Source organism: Urocitellus parryii, chromosome 4 (assembly GCF_045843805.1).
Source record: "Urocitellus parryii isolate mUroPar1 chromosome 4, mUroPar1.hap1, whole genome shotgun sequence".
Lineage (NCBI taxonomy): Eukaryota > Metazoa > Chordata > Mammalia > Rodentia > Sciuridae > Urocitellus > Urocitellus parryii.
The window spans coordinates 75,626,153-75,644,660 of NC_135534.1; the positions used below are offsets into that span (position 1 = coordinate 75,626,153).

Below are 18,508 nucleotides of genomic sequence, written 5' to 3' on the forward strand. Positions count from 1 at the left end.
TAGAGATACAGCTCAGAGATAGAGCACCTCCAGTTTTAATCTCCAGTACCATATACACCCCCCACACACAAAAGCATGTTTTTGGAAAAGATCAAGGGTCATTTTCCACATAGATAGCCAATATTTAGAATAGCATTTATTGAAAACATTATCCTTTCCTCATTGAGTTACGTTGGCGCTGTAGTCCGAACCAGCTGACTATATATTATGTCTACTTTTGGACTTTTTATTATGTTCTAGTGATAATAGTTTTATCCTTTTAGGGTCACTTTCCTGGTCATGTTTTAAAACTGCTGTAGGCACACAGCAATCCTTTGCTGTTGAAAGCTCTCAAGACATTATATGCTAAAGCCCTCAGGCACAATTCATCCCCTGGCCCCATCCCTGGGAACCCAGAACTCCAGCTTACCATCCTGTGCTCCTCTTTTCTCACAGAAAACAAAGAGATCATGAAAATAATTTCAAAAATTAGTTGGGAAGAAGAGAAAAGGGGGAAAATAAAGATGTGATATCTTTTTTTGCCAGAGTTCTGGTTACTCATGTTAAACTTGGATCAACGAGATGAAGAAAAGAAGATTGAAGGGATGTGGCTCCAGGCTTAAAGGGAAAAAACTGGGACTCTAACAAATAAAGGAGATATTCCCATTTTATAATATAGCAACATAGCAATGGATATTGAGTTACAACATTTTTTCTTTCTTTTTCTTCTTTTTTTGCAAAGCACTGATTTGTTTCAAATTCGTCAGAAAAGTAATTTTGCTCTCAGTAAAATATCTGGTATTCCAGAAGTTTGAAGCAGCTTGCAAAGTCAAAAGGTTAATCTTTAGTTCAGGTCTCCAGAAATTACTATGTATTTAACACTAATATCTAGTTGATTGCTTTGTCTATTGGCAAAAGTAGTAATCTCTAATGAAAACAGATATTTAAAAGTGTGAACAAGTATGTTCATGATTTTTAAAATCATATTGTCAAAAAAAAGTCCCTGCAAATTTTATTTTGCAGTACCGGGAGTTGAACCTGGGACCTCACAAACAATAGGCAAGCCTTCTATCACTGAGCTACATTCCAGCCCAAATTAAAATTCTGAGACAGTGTCTTACTCAATTGCTCAGGCTGGCCTTGAACTTGCAACTCTCCTGCCTCAGCCTCCCCAGTCCTTGGGATAACAGGCATGCAGCACCGCCTACAGCAGACCCTGCATTTTTTTTTTTTTTATCTATCAGATGTTTAGCAATTGTTTATACCAAACAGATTATTTGTGGTTTTGCCAAAAAACAGACAGCACATTAGGCTTGTTCTACCTTAGATACTTTTCTACTTCTATTTGTGCATCATTCAACACTGCAAGACTCACAGAAAATCAAGGTCAAATGAGGAAACTCCACAAATGTTTTTTATCTGGCTTCACTGTTTGACCACTAACTGGCAAACACCATAAGAAAAACTGAGCAGGAGATAAATGATAGGGTAAAAGTACATTTTTGAACATGGGCCCAGGGCCTCATAAAAGAAGCAGGCCTAAGATTTATAAGAAATGATGTGGGAATGAATTCAACGTGCTGAAAAAAAAAATCATAGTTTTTCCACTTGACTAGAAAAACTCCATGCTTTAAAACTTTGGGGTAGTAACTTTTTCTCCTGCCTTTGCACTCTACTTAATAAGTTCACTCTACAGTCCCACCTGTTGCTATTTTAGGAAAGAACAGGTAACTAAAAAACCTTTTAGCTGGGGTTGTGACACAGTGGTCGAGAGTTCGCCTAGCATGTGTGAAGCACTGGTTCGATTCTCAGCACCTCTGACAAATAAATTAATTAATTAAAGGTCCATCGACAACTAAAAAATATTTTAAAAACCTTTTAGATGCATAGATCACAAATTACTTACTAGCTATATAAAATAATTTTTGCACAAATGGAGGTTTAAATGAGGTAGAACAAATAAATGTCCACAAGCTGGTTAATTTTAGGATGGCTTTTTACTGACGAGAAAAATTCCCTGAACTAAAAGTTAATTAATACTTTTATTAACCTCTTCACTTCTCTTCCTTTAAGAGGTTCTTGAAAGTGTTATTAATATAACAGAATATAACAGCATAATTTAAAAAAAAACACATATTTAAAAAAAAAACGAATTCAAGAATGTCAAATAGATGACTTGGGAAGAAAGTAAAAGCCAAAAGGAACTTCACCTCCGTTTTCCCGGGACAAGAGGATAAATGACTGGGAAGTCACTAGGGGAAGTAGGTGCTTCCAGAATGGGAAAGAATGCCGGAGGGCAAAGGGGAACTTCAAAGACTGTCAGTGTGGGATTTCTGACCCCCTCCCGCCACAAAGAAGGACAGAGCTACAAAAGGTTAAAAATTAGGAGGAAACGGAATCTTTGTTGCTTTTCTTGAGGTTTAGGAGCTTTCAGAGCCAAAAGTTGTCCTATTTAGTTCAGGTGTTTGTCACTCTATCTGGAGCTGAAACTCGGGTACAAAACAAAAGTGGACGAGGAGCTGCCCTGGTGCCGAGCGCGGAGCAGGGCAGAGGCGGGCAAAAGCCCCACCCCGTGCCCACGGTCCCTACCCCACCACTGCAGTTGTCTCATTTTACAGCAGGAAACAAGCACAGTGAAATGACCTCGGCTCTGTCCCGGTACGGAGCCACGTCACGTCTCCGCACACTCACCACTTCCGGGTTTGCGACTAGACTGGGGCGAGCAGAGCTGGGGCGCGGGAAATTCCGCCCAGAGGGAGGCGGTGGCGTGCGTCTAGGTACCGGGGCGGCGGCGCAGCCCCTCCGCCCGGACTGCTCCCCGCAGGGCCGCCAGGTGGCGCCCTCGAACCGCTGCTCGCGCCCGGGAGGGGCGGGCGGGCGGGGGGAGGAGGCCAGTCGCCTTGGAAACGCAGGGCGCGCAGGCGGCTGCGGAGCTGGTGGGCAGGGTACGGGGGCTGGACCAGTTTTCTGGCTACCAGCCGGCGGCCCTTGATCCGCGCCTGCAAGTGTTAAGGGGATGTGGGGAGGCGGGTCGTGCTCGGCCCCTGATCTCCCAGTCTGGGGCTTGCTCTGTGCCGAAATGAGTCTGGGGTCGCGCGCTGGGGTTCCTGCGCTGGACGCCAGTCCCCGGCCGTTGGGAGCTACTGGGGGCGGGGCGGGCGGGGGCAGTCCTCCGTGCCCCACCCCCACCCTGGCCTTCTCCCCTTCGGAGACCGAGCGGAAAGCGGGCCTTCTGCGAGCTAACCACAGCTGACCTCCCTCTCTTTCCGCCTCGCAGTGGAATCCCTGCTCATTGATGCGTTGCTCATTGGCGCTCCTAGAGCTGCCCCTGGAGGGCAGGGTCTGACTTAAGGTTTGTGACCTTCAGGGTGCCTCACACAATCCCTCGCACACAGTCGATGCTCACTTCCCTCACACAGTTAGTCCTCCTTAGGGGGGTAAGTGCGGTTCCAGTTGCGTACTGATTGGAAAGTATTACGTGGAAATTTCCAGAAATAAAATGTTGTCCGTTTTAAATAACTTTTACTACAGTATGTAGTTATGATTCTGGTATTAGTTGTTGACTGTGCCTAGTTTATAAACTAAACTTTATTGTTGTTTTGTATGTATAGGAAAAAACAGTATATGAAGGTTTGGTACCAGCCCCAGTTTTCAGACATCCACTGGGGGTCTTGGAACAACATATCCCCCACCAGTTGAGGGTGGGGGGCTACTGTAATGTTTTCCATTTGTATGGACTTCATAACTTGATTCCCAAAGCAGTTAAGTCTTATAACCCTAACAGGAACGATGGAGGAAGCAACTGAGGGTCAGAGAGGTTCAGAAATGTCTGAGGTTATAAAACACAATGGAGAAAATAGACTGTTTCTCTTAGTGCTTTGCTTACTGAATTCCCATTGTAGTGAGTGCTTTTTGAATGAGGATCTCACACATCCCTGCACACATTCCACAATGCACCTCTCAATGTAGGTACTCCCTATGTGCTCAGTTTGTTGTTGATGACCATTCATCCCCCACACTCTCAATCTGCAGATTGGCTTTGATCCTTTACCTGGATGCTATAATAGATGTCCTTCAAAAGAGACTACTTGGTTTCTTTCTTTAATGAATTTCTTAGATTTATATAGTACATTTTTTGGTTTCCTCACTCCTCTATTCCCCATAATTCTCTGAAGGGGGGAGGGGCAGGGGTTGAAGAAATGGCTAGAGATGAGAAAAGATGCCACATCTAAAACCAAAAAGAAGGACTAAACTATGGAACCAACCTAGGTGCCCTTCAACAGATGAATGGCTAAAGAAAGTGTGATATATACGATGGAATATTACTCAGCCTTAAAGAAAAAGGAAGTTGTGGCATTTGCCAGTAAATGGATTGAACTGGAGAATATTATGCTAAGCAAAATAAGCCAATTCCAAAGAACCAAAGGCAGAATATTTTCTCTGATGTGTGGATGCCAATTCACAATAAAGGGAATGCAGAGAATAGAGGTACTTTGGACTAGACAGAGGGGAATGAAGGGAGGAAAGGGGGTATAGAGGTAGGAATGATAGTAGAATGAATCAGACATTATTACCTTATGTGCATATATGATTAAGAATGAAAAGTTATATTGTATTTATGTAGGATGTGTCAAAATGCATTGTATTGTCATATGTAACTAATTAGAATAAATTTTTAAAAAGAAAAGATGGATAGGGAGAAGAGGGTCAGCAAAAGATTCATTTTTGCTAAAGTAATAATCAGTGTCTGTGCTCATATATTTCCTGACATGCATCTACAAGACCTGGTGGTAGTAGGTTCTGTTTATATTCACTACTGCTTTTGAAGAAAGAGATACTTTTTGTTCTTCTCCACCATCAGAGTATATAATGTTTCCATTATCCTCTCAGTACTTTTTGTTCTTATTTATGTTTCTTTTTTGGCATTTTTTAAACTGAAGGACAGAAGGAGTTGGAAAAAATGTAGTTCTGATTACTAGATAAGTTAATATAATATACTGCATTTCAAACTATTTGTTACTAGCAATTCTGAATTAGAAGAGAGACCAATTCTTATATTTTCTTTTTTATTAATACGGATGAGTTATACAGATTAATGGGTTTCACTGTGACAGTTCTATACATGCATTTGTCATGTATTGATCATGTCTACCCTCCCTCTACCCTGTCTCCATCCACATAATGTCAAAACATTACCTTTTGTTATTGTTGTTAAGTTTCATGAGTGCCTTATATATTCTGGATATTAATCTATGTCAGATGAATGAATTGCTGGCAAAGTTTTTCTCCCCTTCTTCAGGCTGTCTCTTCACTCGGTTCATCGTTTCCTTTGCTATGTAGAAGCTTTTTAATTTGATACAATCCCATTTGTCAGGAAATTGTTGTCTGTGCCAACATCTTGAAGTGTTTCCCTATGTTTTCTCCTGATAGTTTCAAATTTTCAAGTCTTATATTATTTGACCCATTTTGAGTTGATTTTTATACATGGTGAGAGATAGGGGTCTAGTCTTCACCTTCTACCTATGGATATCCTGTTTTCCCAGCACTGCTTGTTGAAGAGTCTATCATTTCTCCAGTGTGTGTTGTGGCATTTTGTTGAGACCAGTTAGCTGAAGATGTGTGTATTTATTCATGGGTCCTCTATTGTGTTCCATTGGTCTACATGTCTATTTTTATGTTAATGCCTTGGCATTTTGGTACTGTGGATCTGTAGTATGTGTTAAGATCAGGTATTGTGATGCCTCCAGCATTGCTCTTTTTGCTCAGTATTGCTTTGGCTATTAGGCATCTTTTGTGCTCCCATATGAATGTTAGGATTTGTTTTTCTAGTTCTGTGAAGAATAGACCAGTTTTAAAGAATCCAATATAATTTAGGAACGGCAGTTCAAAACTGTGCCAGTGACTATAGGATTTGCATTGGTAAAGAAAATACATGTTAATGTAATGTGTGTCTTCAATCATCCAAAGTAATTGCTGAAAATGTCATTCATTTAATACCTGATTTTGAATATTTGGGATTAACATCATTTCTCCAAGGTGGGTGAATTTTAACACCAACTATTTGGGGCTCTATACAAATAATCTATGTGTATGGAGAGCTGAAATTCTTAAAAATTAACCCTTAAGTGATATTACTTTTTAAAGTGTTTAAATAATTTTTAAACATGTGCTAGAAGACCATTTCTAATTGTATTAATAATGCATTCTGATGAGCCAAAATAAACCTTTTCTCCAAGTTAAAACTTGTTTCTGGTATAAGTGAAAATTTGAGTTTAAAAGCAGTTTTACTTATCAAATTTGGGTATATACATTATTATTATTAACAAATAAGGCCATTGGAGAAGAAAATTAGTATGCATTATGTGCAAGTCAAGTCATTTAAATCAAATGTTTATTGAACATCTGGTTTGTGTCCATGAGATATGTTGGCCTATGTGCTAAGATCTATATTTGAATACCCCAAATAAGAGTTTGTTGAAGTAGTATTGTTCAGCATTAAATTATATTTTGTTGAAGATGAGTGCCATGAATGTTTATGTTTTTGTTTGTTTGTTTTGGTACTGGGGATTGAACCCAGTGGCGCTTAACCATTGAGCCATATCCCCAGCCCTCATGAATGTTTTTGAATATGTATTTCCTTGCAATTAACACTATGCCAAGTTCTATGTCTTTTTAGTTACATTGCTCTTTAACAAGGTTTATGGAAGTATTATGTTATTATCACTACTACTACTATTATCAGATTTACATAAATTTGTAGCTAGTTAATGGCTGAACCAGGCCTAGACTTTAAGACACCCGTATGCAGATCTTTTAAATACCTCATATTCTCATCCCCTGATGAAATCTTATTCAGAACTGTTGTCATTATTAACATTATTAGGTAAATATCTTTAATCTACATTTATTTAAAACATTATTCACCAAACAGCAGGCTCCATTCCATATGTCCAGAATGTTATTAGGGAAGAACTGTCATCTCTGCCAACATCAACAAATTTGTGAAAGGAGGCATTCAGAGGCTTCTGGATATTTATGACTCTGTACATACTTATAAAAAGAGTCATTAAGAGCCTTCTAAATATTGAGGCAAGCCCCCGAGACTACAGGATGGGATGCATTCTTGTCTATGAGTAAATGTTCAAGAATTATATATTGGCCAAATTCTATTGTTATATTGTGTCCATATGTGAAAATGTCACAACAAATCCCACTATTATGTACAACTATAATGTACCAATAAAAAATATTAAAAGAAAGCATTATGGGCTAACAGTACATTTGAAGAGAATGATATATATCCATTTTTACTAAATAGACCTCTTTTCACTGAGAAGCTTTAGGGAATTTATTTTTTAACATTTTCTGAAATAATGATTGTGGAGTAGACTCAGGAAAGCTGGAGGCCTGAGTCTTTCAAACCCAGGCTGCTCACCTGCCAGGCCCCCACCCCCCTGCCCCACTCCATGGTGAGAATTACAGTGCCCAGAGTTGGGTGCAGGAAAAGCACAGGAGCACAAAACAGAAAGAGGTCATGATTTTGCTAAAGACTTTTGAAGTTGTTCATTATTTTGTTAAAGTGTGGCTACTTGTGTGCTTCTTCCTTCCCAACTGTCTGAGCAGGGATCTTACCTTTTCTGTACAGCCAAGGGCCAGGTAAAGTGCCATGCACAGAGCAGGCTCTGAATAGATGTTTGCACTTACTGACAAAAAGATTAGATTTCCATTTGTCAGGAGTTATTCTAAGTGTAACCTTCCTAGAAGATAATAACATTTACTTTGTGAATATTTTTCTAGGATTCTCACCCCTTACTGTGATAAATCCTTTGGGCAGTTAGGAACTATAATTTTTGATGAAGGTCCCCATTGTTTTAAGACATTATCAAATACAAAAGTACATTTTGAGGTAGTGTCATTAACTCATTGCAAAAATGCAATGGTCAAACAGGCAATCCAGTTGGCTTACTGATTTTCTTGGAAGTGTGTGGAACAATGACCCTTAATATAGCTTATGGATAAATCACTTGTGTTTTAGTGGACTGCATTTCACTCAAATTTTATTAAAATCTCGCTGTGAGCTTCAGTTAGGTAACTAATTATACACAGGTACTGGTATAAAAGCATATGGGCCAGGTAACTGAAGTAATTGAACAAGATGGTCATTTCTCCTCCAGCCCCAGATGGGTACCACAGGTAGAGACTACATCATTTGGTCTCTTCTGTATGATTCAGAAAGATATTAAATGTTGGCCTTTGCTTTAAGTTTTAAATAAAATATTTTTAAATAAAACTAAACATTAAATAGTAAGTTATTGTTTTAAAATGAACCTTTGTCGGCATGCTATCTTCTTGTGCAACAGTCAAGATAAAAATTTCAATTCTAAAATAGAAAATAGTATAAAAACACAACTCTGTATCTGGAATAAAAGAGAACAATTTTTCCTTAGCTGATAATTTGCTGTGAACTGTGCTTGTATAATGATGATACATTTTGGTATGGAGCTTATTGAATTATTCTTGATACTTCCACATCTGAGAAGACACTGTTTTAATACATTAAATCTTTTTTGTATTAAATCTTTTTTTCTGTTACCTGTGTACTTTTCACTTGGAAAATATTGTAGTATATTTACATTCATGTATACACTCGGCTAGAAAAATCTCAGACACCAAGATAGCCTCTCTAGAGGTCTGGGTACATGAGCAATGTGTCTATAGAAAAAATTGTGTTTTCATTTCAGCAAGTTTTTCCACAGTGGGTCCGAATGGTATTTGCAGATTGCCAATTGGTCAATTCAAATCAAAGGCTGACAATGGCAAACCTCATGAATTAGTCTTTCCACAAATCATTGTACTTGGCAGCAAGCAGACATCCTCTGATTTACAGTTATTTGGAATTCGAAGGATGATCTGTAGCTGTTAACTGAAGAGAAAGACAAAGGGCATAATCCTTATGAAGTTCTTTCTATTGGTGAAACACTATACCAGGTACTTTAAATATTAGCCTATTTTAATCCTTACAGTAGCTCTTAGAATAAGATAGCTATCTCATTTTACAGATGATGAACCTGAAGTTCAAAAACATTAATTATCTCAAGGTCACAAGGATAATAGGAGGGGACCTAGGATTAAAATACTTCTGCCTGATTCATTTATCCATTCACTCTGGTATTCATTTGACAGGGATACGTTTGTGTGGTTAGTGGAGAAATACAGAAATGCACAATTATCACATCCTCCTCATGCTCATTAATTTACAACCATTTAAACAAATAATTACAAAGGTCATGTGCTTTCTACCACACCAAACTACTGAACATTGATTGCAGTTTAGGTTCTTAATCTTATGAGAATAATAGAAATTAAAATATAAAAACCTGTTAAGGAAAGCTGTACTCTGTACTTTAGGATCTGAACCAAAACCATGATGTATACTTGCTTAATAAAAACACTAATGAACATTGGGTCTTGATTTTTCTTTTTTAAAAAATGTTATTCTTGCTGATTTTTATTAAAGTATAAAAGCAATTACTAGCTTATGAAAAGTTCTTTTTAGTGATACAACATTATTATTTGCATCTGTGAATATCTTAACCACATAAAACCCACTTCAATGTATATTTTTACTTGCTCTTTCTAACAATCCTGGCCAAACCTAATTCTTTGGGATCCTAGTTCTAATTCTTCAGAATCCTAGTTTCTTGGCGCTCATAAAAAATTATGGTTTTTTTAATTTTTAAAAAAATTAATAGATATTTATTGAGCTGCTGCTATGTGCAGTGCACTCTGCCAAACACTTTGAAGAAATAAAATTATTTTTATAAATTCAGTTCTTTGCTCTTAAATGATTTAAAAAATTCAGCCCTTCGTAAATCATATGTAAGAGGCTGATCAATCTGCTGATAGGAGCAATAGATGTAAATAGCTAACAAATCTCTTAGAAAGTTTTGGATCATACATGGTAGGTTGCTGTACTAGGCTACACATGGAACTCACCAGACTCAAGAATCCAATTGATTCATGATGATTCATGATTCAACATGTCTTGTGGTTGATGTGAGAACTGGGGACAAGGAACAGTTAGGATGGCAAAGCCAGGTTAAAATGAAGTCCCAGCAGTGCCTTATCTAGCATCAATACAAGTGGAGGAGCGAAGGGGGAATTTATTCATTTTTTGTATATCTCTTTGCTAAACAGATACGTACCTAATAACTAACCAGAACAATGGAAAGCACAGGGAAAACAAATAAAAAGGATATCCAAGATGTGCCACAAAGGGAAGCCAAACTGCCCCTCAGTGAAGCGCTTCTAGACTACCAGTAAGTTTGTATTTTGAAATCTTTATTTATGTAAATATAATCATTGTTAAAATTTATGTAACTCAAGATGTAAATGATGCACTTAACAAATGCCAATAAAACAGAGATGGATTGAAGATTTAATTAAATGGTTATGCTATGCACATATTTTTAAAGTTTTTTTTTAAAAAAACTTTGAATATAACATAGTCCAAGTCATATCTATGAAATAGCATTCATGGATGTGGTTTTGGCTCCTTGCATTGAATAAGTGGTCACTCTCTGCTAGACATGCCACAGCTGGCTTACCTCTTAAAATACAACATGGGAGGGTTAGGGGACATTTATAGACCAAAAGGAGAGGACATTTCCCTATATTTAACTTTCAGTTTCTCAGACATTCCAACTTACATTATTCCTAAGTGACGACAGATCAAATCCAAGTGATTCAGAATTATTTAATAAAGAGGACATTTCATAATGTCTCACTACCAAGCATTGGAGATAAAACTAGAGGTGACGTTTTTGTTTATGTTTTATTCCAACAAATAGGGAGAAATCCCTTGAGGGCTTGTGAACCTCACTTTTGTTAGGGAATTAATAAGTATCAGTCTTTTCTTAAATAAGACTGACATTCCTTTATTTATTTTCTCATTCACTCAGTACTTGAGTGTTTATCATGTGCAAAGCAGGTGCTTGGTATTGGAGGACAATGAATAGGACCACTTGGTCCTGTTGACCTGATGAAGCATAGAAGACAAACATTTTACATAATTACATATATATATTGCTATAAGGAAGTACTGTGGAAGGAAAGTATAGGGTGCTGCTCAATGTTGTAACTAAAGGACTCGACCTAGTCAGAGGGATTTAGAAAAGCTCATGTAAGGAAGCTAATCTCTGGAAAAGGAGAAAGCACCATGGAGACAATACTTTTGGAAAGATACTATCTGGCAAAGACCTTACCACTGTCCAGGAACTGAGAGAATGGAGAGTGAGGGGGAGAGAGCCAGGGCAGACACCAGTGATTTAAGCAAGGAAGACCAAGCAGACACAAGGAATTTAGAAATGGGAAGTCATTTTTGGAGGGGTATGAGGTTGAACATGGGAAACTTATGATATTCAGCTAGGTCTTTGTTTAAGAGAATTGTTTTTAACAATGATCAGGGAAAATTTTATCTCCTTCCCCTTGAGAGACTCCAAATGTATTCATACCTCTTTTTTTTTTTTAATAAGGAAGTGAGTCAAAGAGTCAGAACTCTAGGACAGAAACATCCACTGGAAGGGGTTTTTAACAGTTTCCCTTTATTTTCTATCTGCAGTAACATTAAATAATAACCAGATACTATTTGTACTGATTTTTTAACATACTGAAAACATCTTTTATCTCATCTTAGGAGAAGTTACAAAATGGCTTTGTGAACACAACCTGGTCTCTAATTTATTCCCATGGTTTATAGGGAGGACATCCAGTTATAACTGTTTCTCTTTCTTTGGGATCAACCAGAGGCCGTCTTTCTTCTCTTTAACACATGTTTATAAGGAGACCAATATTGAAGAATTCTCATAATCTAGTGACAGATATAAACTGAACATCCCATGCCTTTGTTCTCTTTTATTTGTTAAAACTTAATAAATAATCTAATGCACTGGAACAACCAGACTTGCTGTACCGTGCTCTGCTGATGACAGATTACTCATTCCATGTGTTCCAATATAAGAGAACTTTTGTCATGTGACCAGTAGCTGAGCCACCTCCTCTCACCATCTAAAGAAGGATTGTCCAGGGATTTTCTTGCAGCATCTTTTATTTCTCATTCCATCTATTTTCTAAGGATATAGTAAGCACATAGTCAATTAATGGTTTTTAACAATTGAACTTTTAGAAATAATCTGAATAATAATGTTTTTTCTTCCTTTACACTTGTTTTTATACAATGAATATGGTTATAGATATAGAAATAGGTATGGATTAGTTGTGGGTAGAAAAAATTGATTATATATAGGGTTTTTTAAAAAGTAAAGTATATTTGGCTGGTTGATTTGGGGATTTGTGTTTTCATTGTTGATCAAGCAGTTAGAATATTTAAGGTGAGAAGAAAATATGATAATTAATTTCTGCTTGGCTCCTTCAACAAACTCTGAACTCCGTAAAGACTGTATTTTATAATTCTTTGTATCTCTTGTGCTTAGCACAGCTACTACATAGTCTAAGTTCAGAGCTTCTTTCTTGAGTAAATATTATTGAAGCTTGTTTGAGAGCAAAATCACAATCATGAAAACAAAGATATTATTTTTACCTATCTGTATGGGAAAAAAATTTTAAAGTGCTAATCCTTAATGGAAAAATGCTTACCAAGAAACAGGCATGATTTTACCCACTGGTGAATGTAGATAGTTTAATTATTGCCAAAACATTGACAATAATAGCAATAACTATAAAACAAACCTGTCCTTTGATCAGGTAACTCCATGTATGTTGGAATGCTCTTCCAAGAATATGAGGTTGTGAACCTCTGACTTTTTGTGAAAGGCTGATACTGACAAAGCTAATTCTGTAAAGTGATCATCTCTAAGAATGAATACTTTTATTTTCTCCTTTATAGTTGTTTCCCCTCACTTTTCTACAATGAAAATGGATGGATATAGATATAGGAACAGATTTGGGTATAGTTATAGGTTTAAAAATATTGGATTTTTTTGAAATTCAAATTCATTTGTTTTCCTTCCCGAAATTTTCAAAGAAATTTCATGGAGGAAAAAAGTTGACACATAACTAACATTTTAATAACACAGGGAGGGAAGGGATAAGGTGACACATTTTATTATCAATGATTTATTATCATTGTACTTCAGAATAGTGCTGTATCCTTTTCAAACCAATTTAATATATATTGGTTTATCATCCCACTTGATTCAGCATTTATAGTGATAAGTGGGATACTAGGGTGCTGATGACAGAGATATGAGAAGGAAAATTTAAGATCAAATTCCATAAGGTAGCTAAGAATATGGAGTTCTGATGTTTAAGCCTACATGCTTCCTGGTAAATCCATCTCTTCCTGGGAAAGTCGAAGTGGATTCCAGAGAGATCCGGCTCAGTTAGTCCTGCAATAATTAGCAGGGGGCCACAAGGGGGCCAGGGAAGCTGCCAAAACATTTAGGGCTTCTCAGAATTCCTCAAGGCCTGTTGACACTGCTCCAACCATCCTAAAGATGCTCACCACTAAATGAACATTGAGACAAAGTCCTAGGTCATTGGCTCCTAAATGCTCTGAGGGTAGGGATGATAGGCTTAAGTGTCAGGTTGCTAGATGTAACACTTAAAATATATATAATGCCAGATTAAGTTGGAATTTCAGATAAACAACAAATAACTTTTTTTTTTTTTAACTCTAAGTATATCCCATGCAATGTCAGAGGTGGGGTTGGATTTGGTTGCTAGCCTACTCATTGCGTGTTCAGTCATCACCAAGTAAGGCTCTCAGCTCCAGCCACGAGTCAGCCTATTAACAAACCCATCCAAAGACTCAATCTCAAGCAGTGGAGGTCACATCTCTGAGGTTCATTTGCTTATTACATCCATACAGAAAAGTAATAGTACATTTATAATGGCAGAAATTATGCAAGTAATTTGCATGTTTTTATATTCTCATTTCAGATAACTTTTATTTACAGTACTTTAATTTTTCTCCTTAATTGTGGGAGATAGAGAAGGCATTCTTTCACAGTTTTTGCACATTTAAGCTTTAAATAAGAAGTAAAGTTTATATCATGTACAACCAGATGAATGAGAAGTTATACTCCATTTTGTTTATAATGTGTGAAAACTGCATCCTATGGTCATGTATAACTAATTAGAATAAGTAAAAATATATATTAAAATAAGTAAATAAGAAATAAAAATTGGCTTTTACTTAAGGCATATTTCTTACACTTGTGTGGAACCTAGTATTATAGTAGTTCCTTTCACTTACTGTCCTTTTCATGTCCTGATAATTTTCCCCATAGTATGGATCACAATGTATAAATAATGTAGTTTTATACTTACTTTTTTATTATGTAGTAGACTGTACTCCCTGAGGGCAAGGATCAGGAAGTTTGTGTTAAAAACTATCTCTAACACCCAAAGCAATGCTGGGCACTGGAGGCAGCTCACAGAATCTGTTGCACAGACGACTGCAAGAAAAGGAGCATTGGTCAACATAAATTGTAAAAATCTGAAACTCAAAGGAACCACCAAGCTCATCTCCTTTAATCTTGCTTACAAAAGAGCAGCCAAGGCCTAAATAGGTTAAGTTTCCTTTGTCAGTTATTGGGAAACGAGGACTAAATCCAAGTTTCACAGTATTATCAAATGCAGATTTTTGCCACTAAAGGATTTATTGTTTGGGTTTTATATTACATTTTCTTATCACTTAGAAGAAAGGAAACTTATTTTTCTCTCTGCTAAGTATACAATGTTACAATATAAATGATACTTTAGAGAGAAGATTGACAGGATGTCAGATTTAGAATCAACAGGAATTTATAAGTACTTTATTCTAGAAATATTCACACATGATTTCTTACTTTAATCATCACAATAATATGTGGAACTGGGTATTGCCACCATCATTTAACAGCTTGGAAATTTAGGCCCCGAGACTCTGAGAGACTTTCCTGTGATCAAGAAAGGACAAGATATAAAACCAGAACACCTCATTCTTTAACCACCGCTCTGTCCACCACACCAGAGGAGCTCGGGTTTTGCTTTTGTTTTGCTTTGAATGGAGGCAAGGATCTTAGGTGAAGCTATTTGTGTTGCCTTATTATGGTCTCACATTTAAAGTTATGATTTACTAGATAATAATGATATAGAGATGTACTAGCACTTCAGATAGCCTGTACTAAAGTCTTCCTGCTCATTTCTCTCTTATTCATACCTAAGAAATATTCAACAAACACTTTTTGGGGTTTTAAAGAAAAGTCTTTGTTCAGGAAAGAAGCTTTTATTATTTGTAGACAAGATAGAGCACTATTGAACTTGATCCAATAGGCACTCCTAAATTACCTTAGTACTTCAAGATGTGCTTGCCCCGAAGTATCTTTGTTTTGTCATTTTTGTCTCAATGTTTTAGAAATTCTAGAAAGCATATTTTCTGTGCCCTATCCTATGTTTTCTTTGAGCTGAATTATTTATAGATAATTAGAAAGTATAGAAATTACATCCATAAAGCTGGGCATGGTGGCACACACCTGTAACCCCAGCAGCTAGGGAGGCTGAGACAGGAGAATCAGAGTTCAAAGCTAGGCACTAAGCAACTCTGTCAGACCTTTCTCTAAATAAAATACAAAATAGGTCTGGGGTTGTGGCTTAGTGGTCAAGTGCCCCTGAGTTCAATCCCTAGTATCCAAAACAACAACAACAAAATTAGATCCATGAAATATGACCAGTAATTAATTCTTTAAAAAAAAAACCTTGAAATTAAAGAATTAAATAGATTCAAAATCCAAAATCATTTAGGAAACGTTCTTTTCCCTAAATGTTTTTTTTTTTTTAATACCAGGAATTGAACCCAGGGGCACTTTACTACTGAGTTACATCCCCAGTCCTTTTTATTTTTTAATTTGAGGCAGGGCATTGCTAAATTACTTGGGGCTTTGCTAAATTGCTGGGACTGGCATCAAGCTTGTGATCTTCCTGCCTCAGCCTGGATGTCACTGGGATTACAGGCATATGCCACTGCACCCAGCCCTAGGTGGGTATTTGTAATAAATTTAATAATTTACTCAAATTCAAATAGTTTAGTTTAATTTTAAAATTATTCATTACTTTTTCCTAAGGTAAATACTTATAACACAACTTATTTTTGTTTATTATCAGCTGTCAAATAAAGGAAAATGCAGTAGAAAGACTCATGTTTCAAATAAAGAAGCTTAGGGAAAAGAACCAGAAGTATCATGAAAGGGTGAGTATAAAACTTAGAGCTAGCTTCATGTAGTTATTAAAAATGTACATGCATGCCATGAAAAATTGTGAATTATGGTGAAATACATCCTAGGAAATTATCTTCTTCAAAGCTTGTAATTGATTTATAATTCACGTAAGTTCTTTGTATATGTGAGAGAAGAGGGTTCCTATTGTATTGATTATAATGTTAGCTTAATAATGTCATTTTGATCATAAGGACAATAGTTTAAAATTTTAAAGCTTTGGAAGCACATTTTACCTTTTGACTTCTTATTTAATCAAACCATAAACAGTGTTTCTCTACTTGCAATATCTGAATCTTCTAGATTTTTGGTGTTCATGTTTTATATATAAATACCTTTTTAAAAGTATGATCTTGATTGTTAAATGACTAATTGGACATTTAAGGTGGCACATTTTATAAAATCAGATTAAAATGAGTATCAAAGAGGTTTGAGATACGTTTATCAGGACTAAAGATCAACAGAAATAAGATTTGGAAGTAGCAAATTATAACTAGCACAACTTACTTCTCAAAGTATCTCATGAATGAGGAAATACTAAGGGTATTTGCATATTTATTTTTTATAGGAGTGAAACTTCCACAGTTAACTGTTTTATTTGGCTTTTCTTTACAAATGCTATATCTTCAAACTTTAATGCAACCTGAAGTCAGAGATAGAGACCTGAGCTTGCATTGTGACTGTACAACTTACTGGTGATTTCTTTTTAGCCAAAATTGTTATGAACCTCAATTTCCCTCTTACAAAACAGGGATTCCTCTTTCTCCCACAGGGTTAATTTTTTTCATTCATTCAGCAAATGTTTATTGGACAAGTCCTGGTGGTGATACAGCTATGTCTCTAATACTGTCACAATTCTCTAGGATCTGTATCTTTTGGGGGAGGGCAGGTAAAAGTAATTGAATCCAGGGGTGCGTAATCACTGAGCAACATCCCAGCCCTTTTATTCTATTTAGAAGCAGGGTCTCACTGATTTGCTTAGGGCCTCACTAAGTTGCTGAGGCTGGCTTTGAACTCATGCTCCTGCTGCCTCAGCCTTCAAAGCTGCTGGGATTATAGGCATGCACCACCACATCTGGCAAGGATCAGTATTTCTAATAGGGACTAAAACAGAAACAGGTCTATGGCTAAAGGTGGAGAGGAAAAATCTGGTCTGGGTGCTTGGATACAGGTTCCATATATGAGATCCAAAGCACAAAGAGGAGAGAGCTTCCATCAAGAGATCAGTGCACATCCTCTAGTGCTCAGCAATGGGGCTCCAAGGACAGGACTAGGTTATGGAACGTACAACAGATCAGTATGGAGTCATCTCTTTGCCCATTAGCCCATCATTTAGAGGGTTAAACAGATGAAGTTCTTGTTTCCAAGATGATTAGCTTAAGAATGAGACTGACCAAAGTGTGCACATTAGAATACCCATCAGAGAGGAGTAATGAAGGGACAGACTCTAGCTCCAACTGCATGTATCTGAACGTCAACATTTCTTTCCACTTCTGTGGCTGATGCCCCAATCTAAGACACCATCATCTCTTGCCCATCCTTCCCCCTCCAGTACAATTTCCACATGCAACCAGAATTACCCTGTAAACCTTCCTATGCTTAAAACCCTTGAGTGACTTCCAATGAAAAATAAAATCTATCAAACTTACTAAAAATCTTCAGGTCCCTGGAAAAACCTGACCCCTGCTCACCTCTAAATTTATCTCCAGTTGATTCACCCTTTGCTCATGATTGCTCCTTTTAAATCTTGGAAAAGCAAACTCTCTCTTTTTTCTTTTTCTTTTTCTTTTTTCTTTTTTTTTTTTTTGTACTCCATTTTCTTTCCTCAGCAAACTTTCTTTCTCTTTTGTTTCCTTTTTTTGTTGTAGTGTTTATGACTCTTCAAAAGAAATAACATTAGCAATTTAAATCATTTTGTAGTACATGTTCTTTTATTTTTCTTGGTAGATTTCATCCCTCAGATTTTATATATATATACACATACATACATTACATACATACATACTGGGTATTGAACTCAGAGGTGCTTGATCATTGAGCCACATACTCACCCTATTTTGTATTTTATTTAGAGACAGGGTCTCACTGAGTTGCTTAGTGCCTTGTTTTTTGCTGAGGCTGGCTTTGAACTCTTGATTCTCCTGTCTCAGCCTCCCAAGCTGCTGGGATTACAGACATGCACCACTGCGCTTCGCATGTAATGCTCTTTTAATTTACAAATGAAAAAAATCACAGGCCTGAAAAGGATGGTCATT

At 36.8% G+C, this 18,508-nt stretch overlaps 1 protein-coding gene across 2 annotated transcripts in view; it reads left to right on the forward strand.

Annotated features, from left to right (window-relative positions):
- The first annotated feature begins 10,203 nt into the window (after positions 1–10,203).
- The window catches only part of Ccdc83 (coiled-coil domain containing 83), a 50,134-nt gene continuing 41,829 nt past the window's right edge, over positions 10,204–18,508 (forward strand). For both annotated transcript variants that reach the window (XM_026384741.2, XM_026384742.2), the window contains exons 1-2: positions 10,204–10,298; positions 16,144–16,228. In XM_026384741.2, the coding sequence (XP_026240526.2) occupies positions 10,204–10,298; positions 16,144–16,228 (180 nt within the window). The remainder of the gene's footprint in view (positions 10,299–16,143; positions 16,229–18,508) is intronic.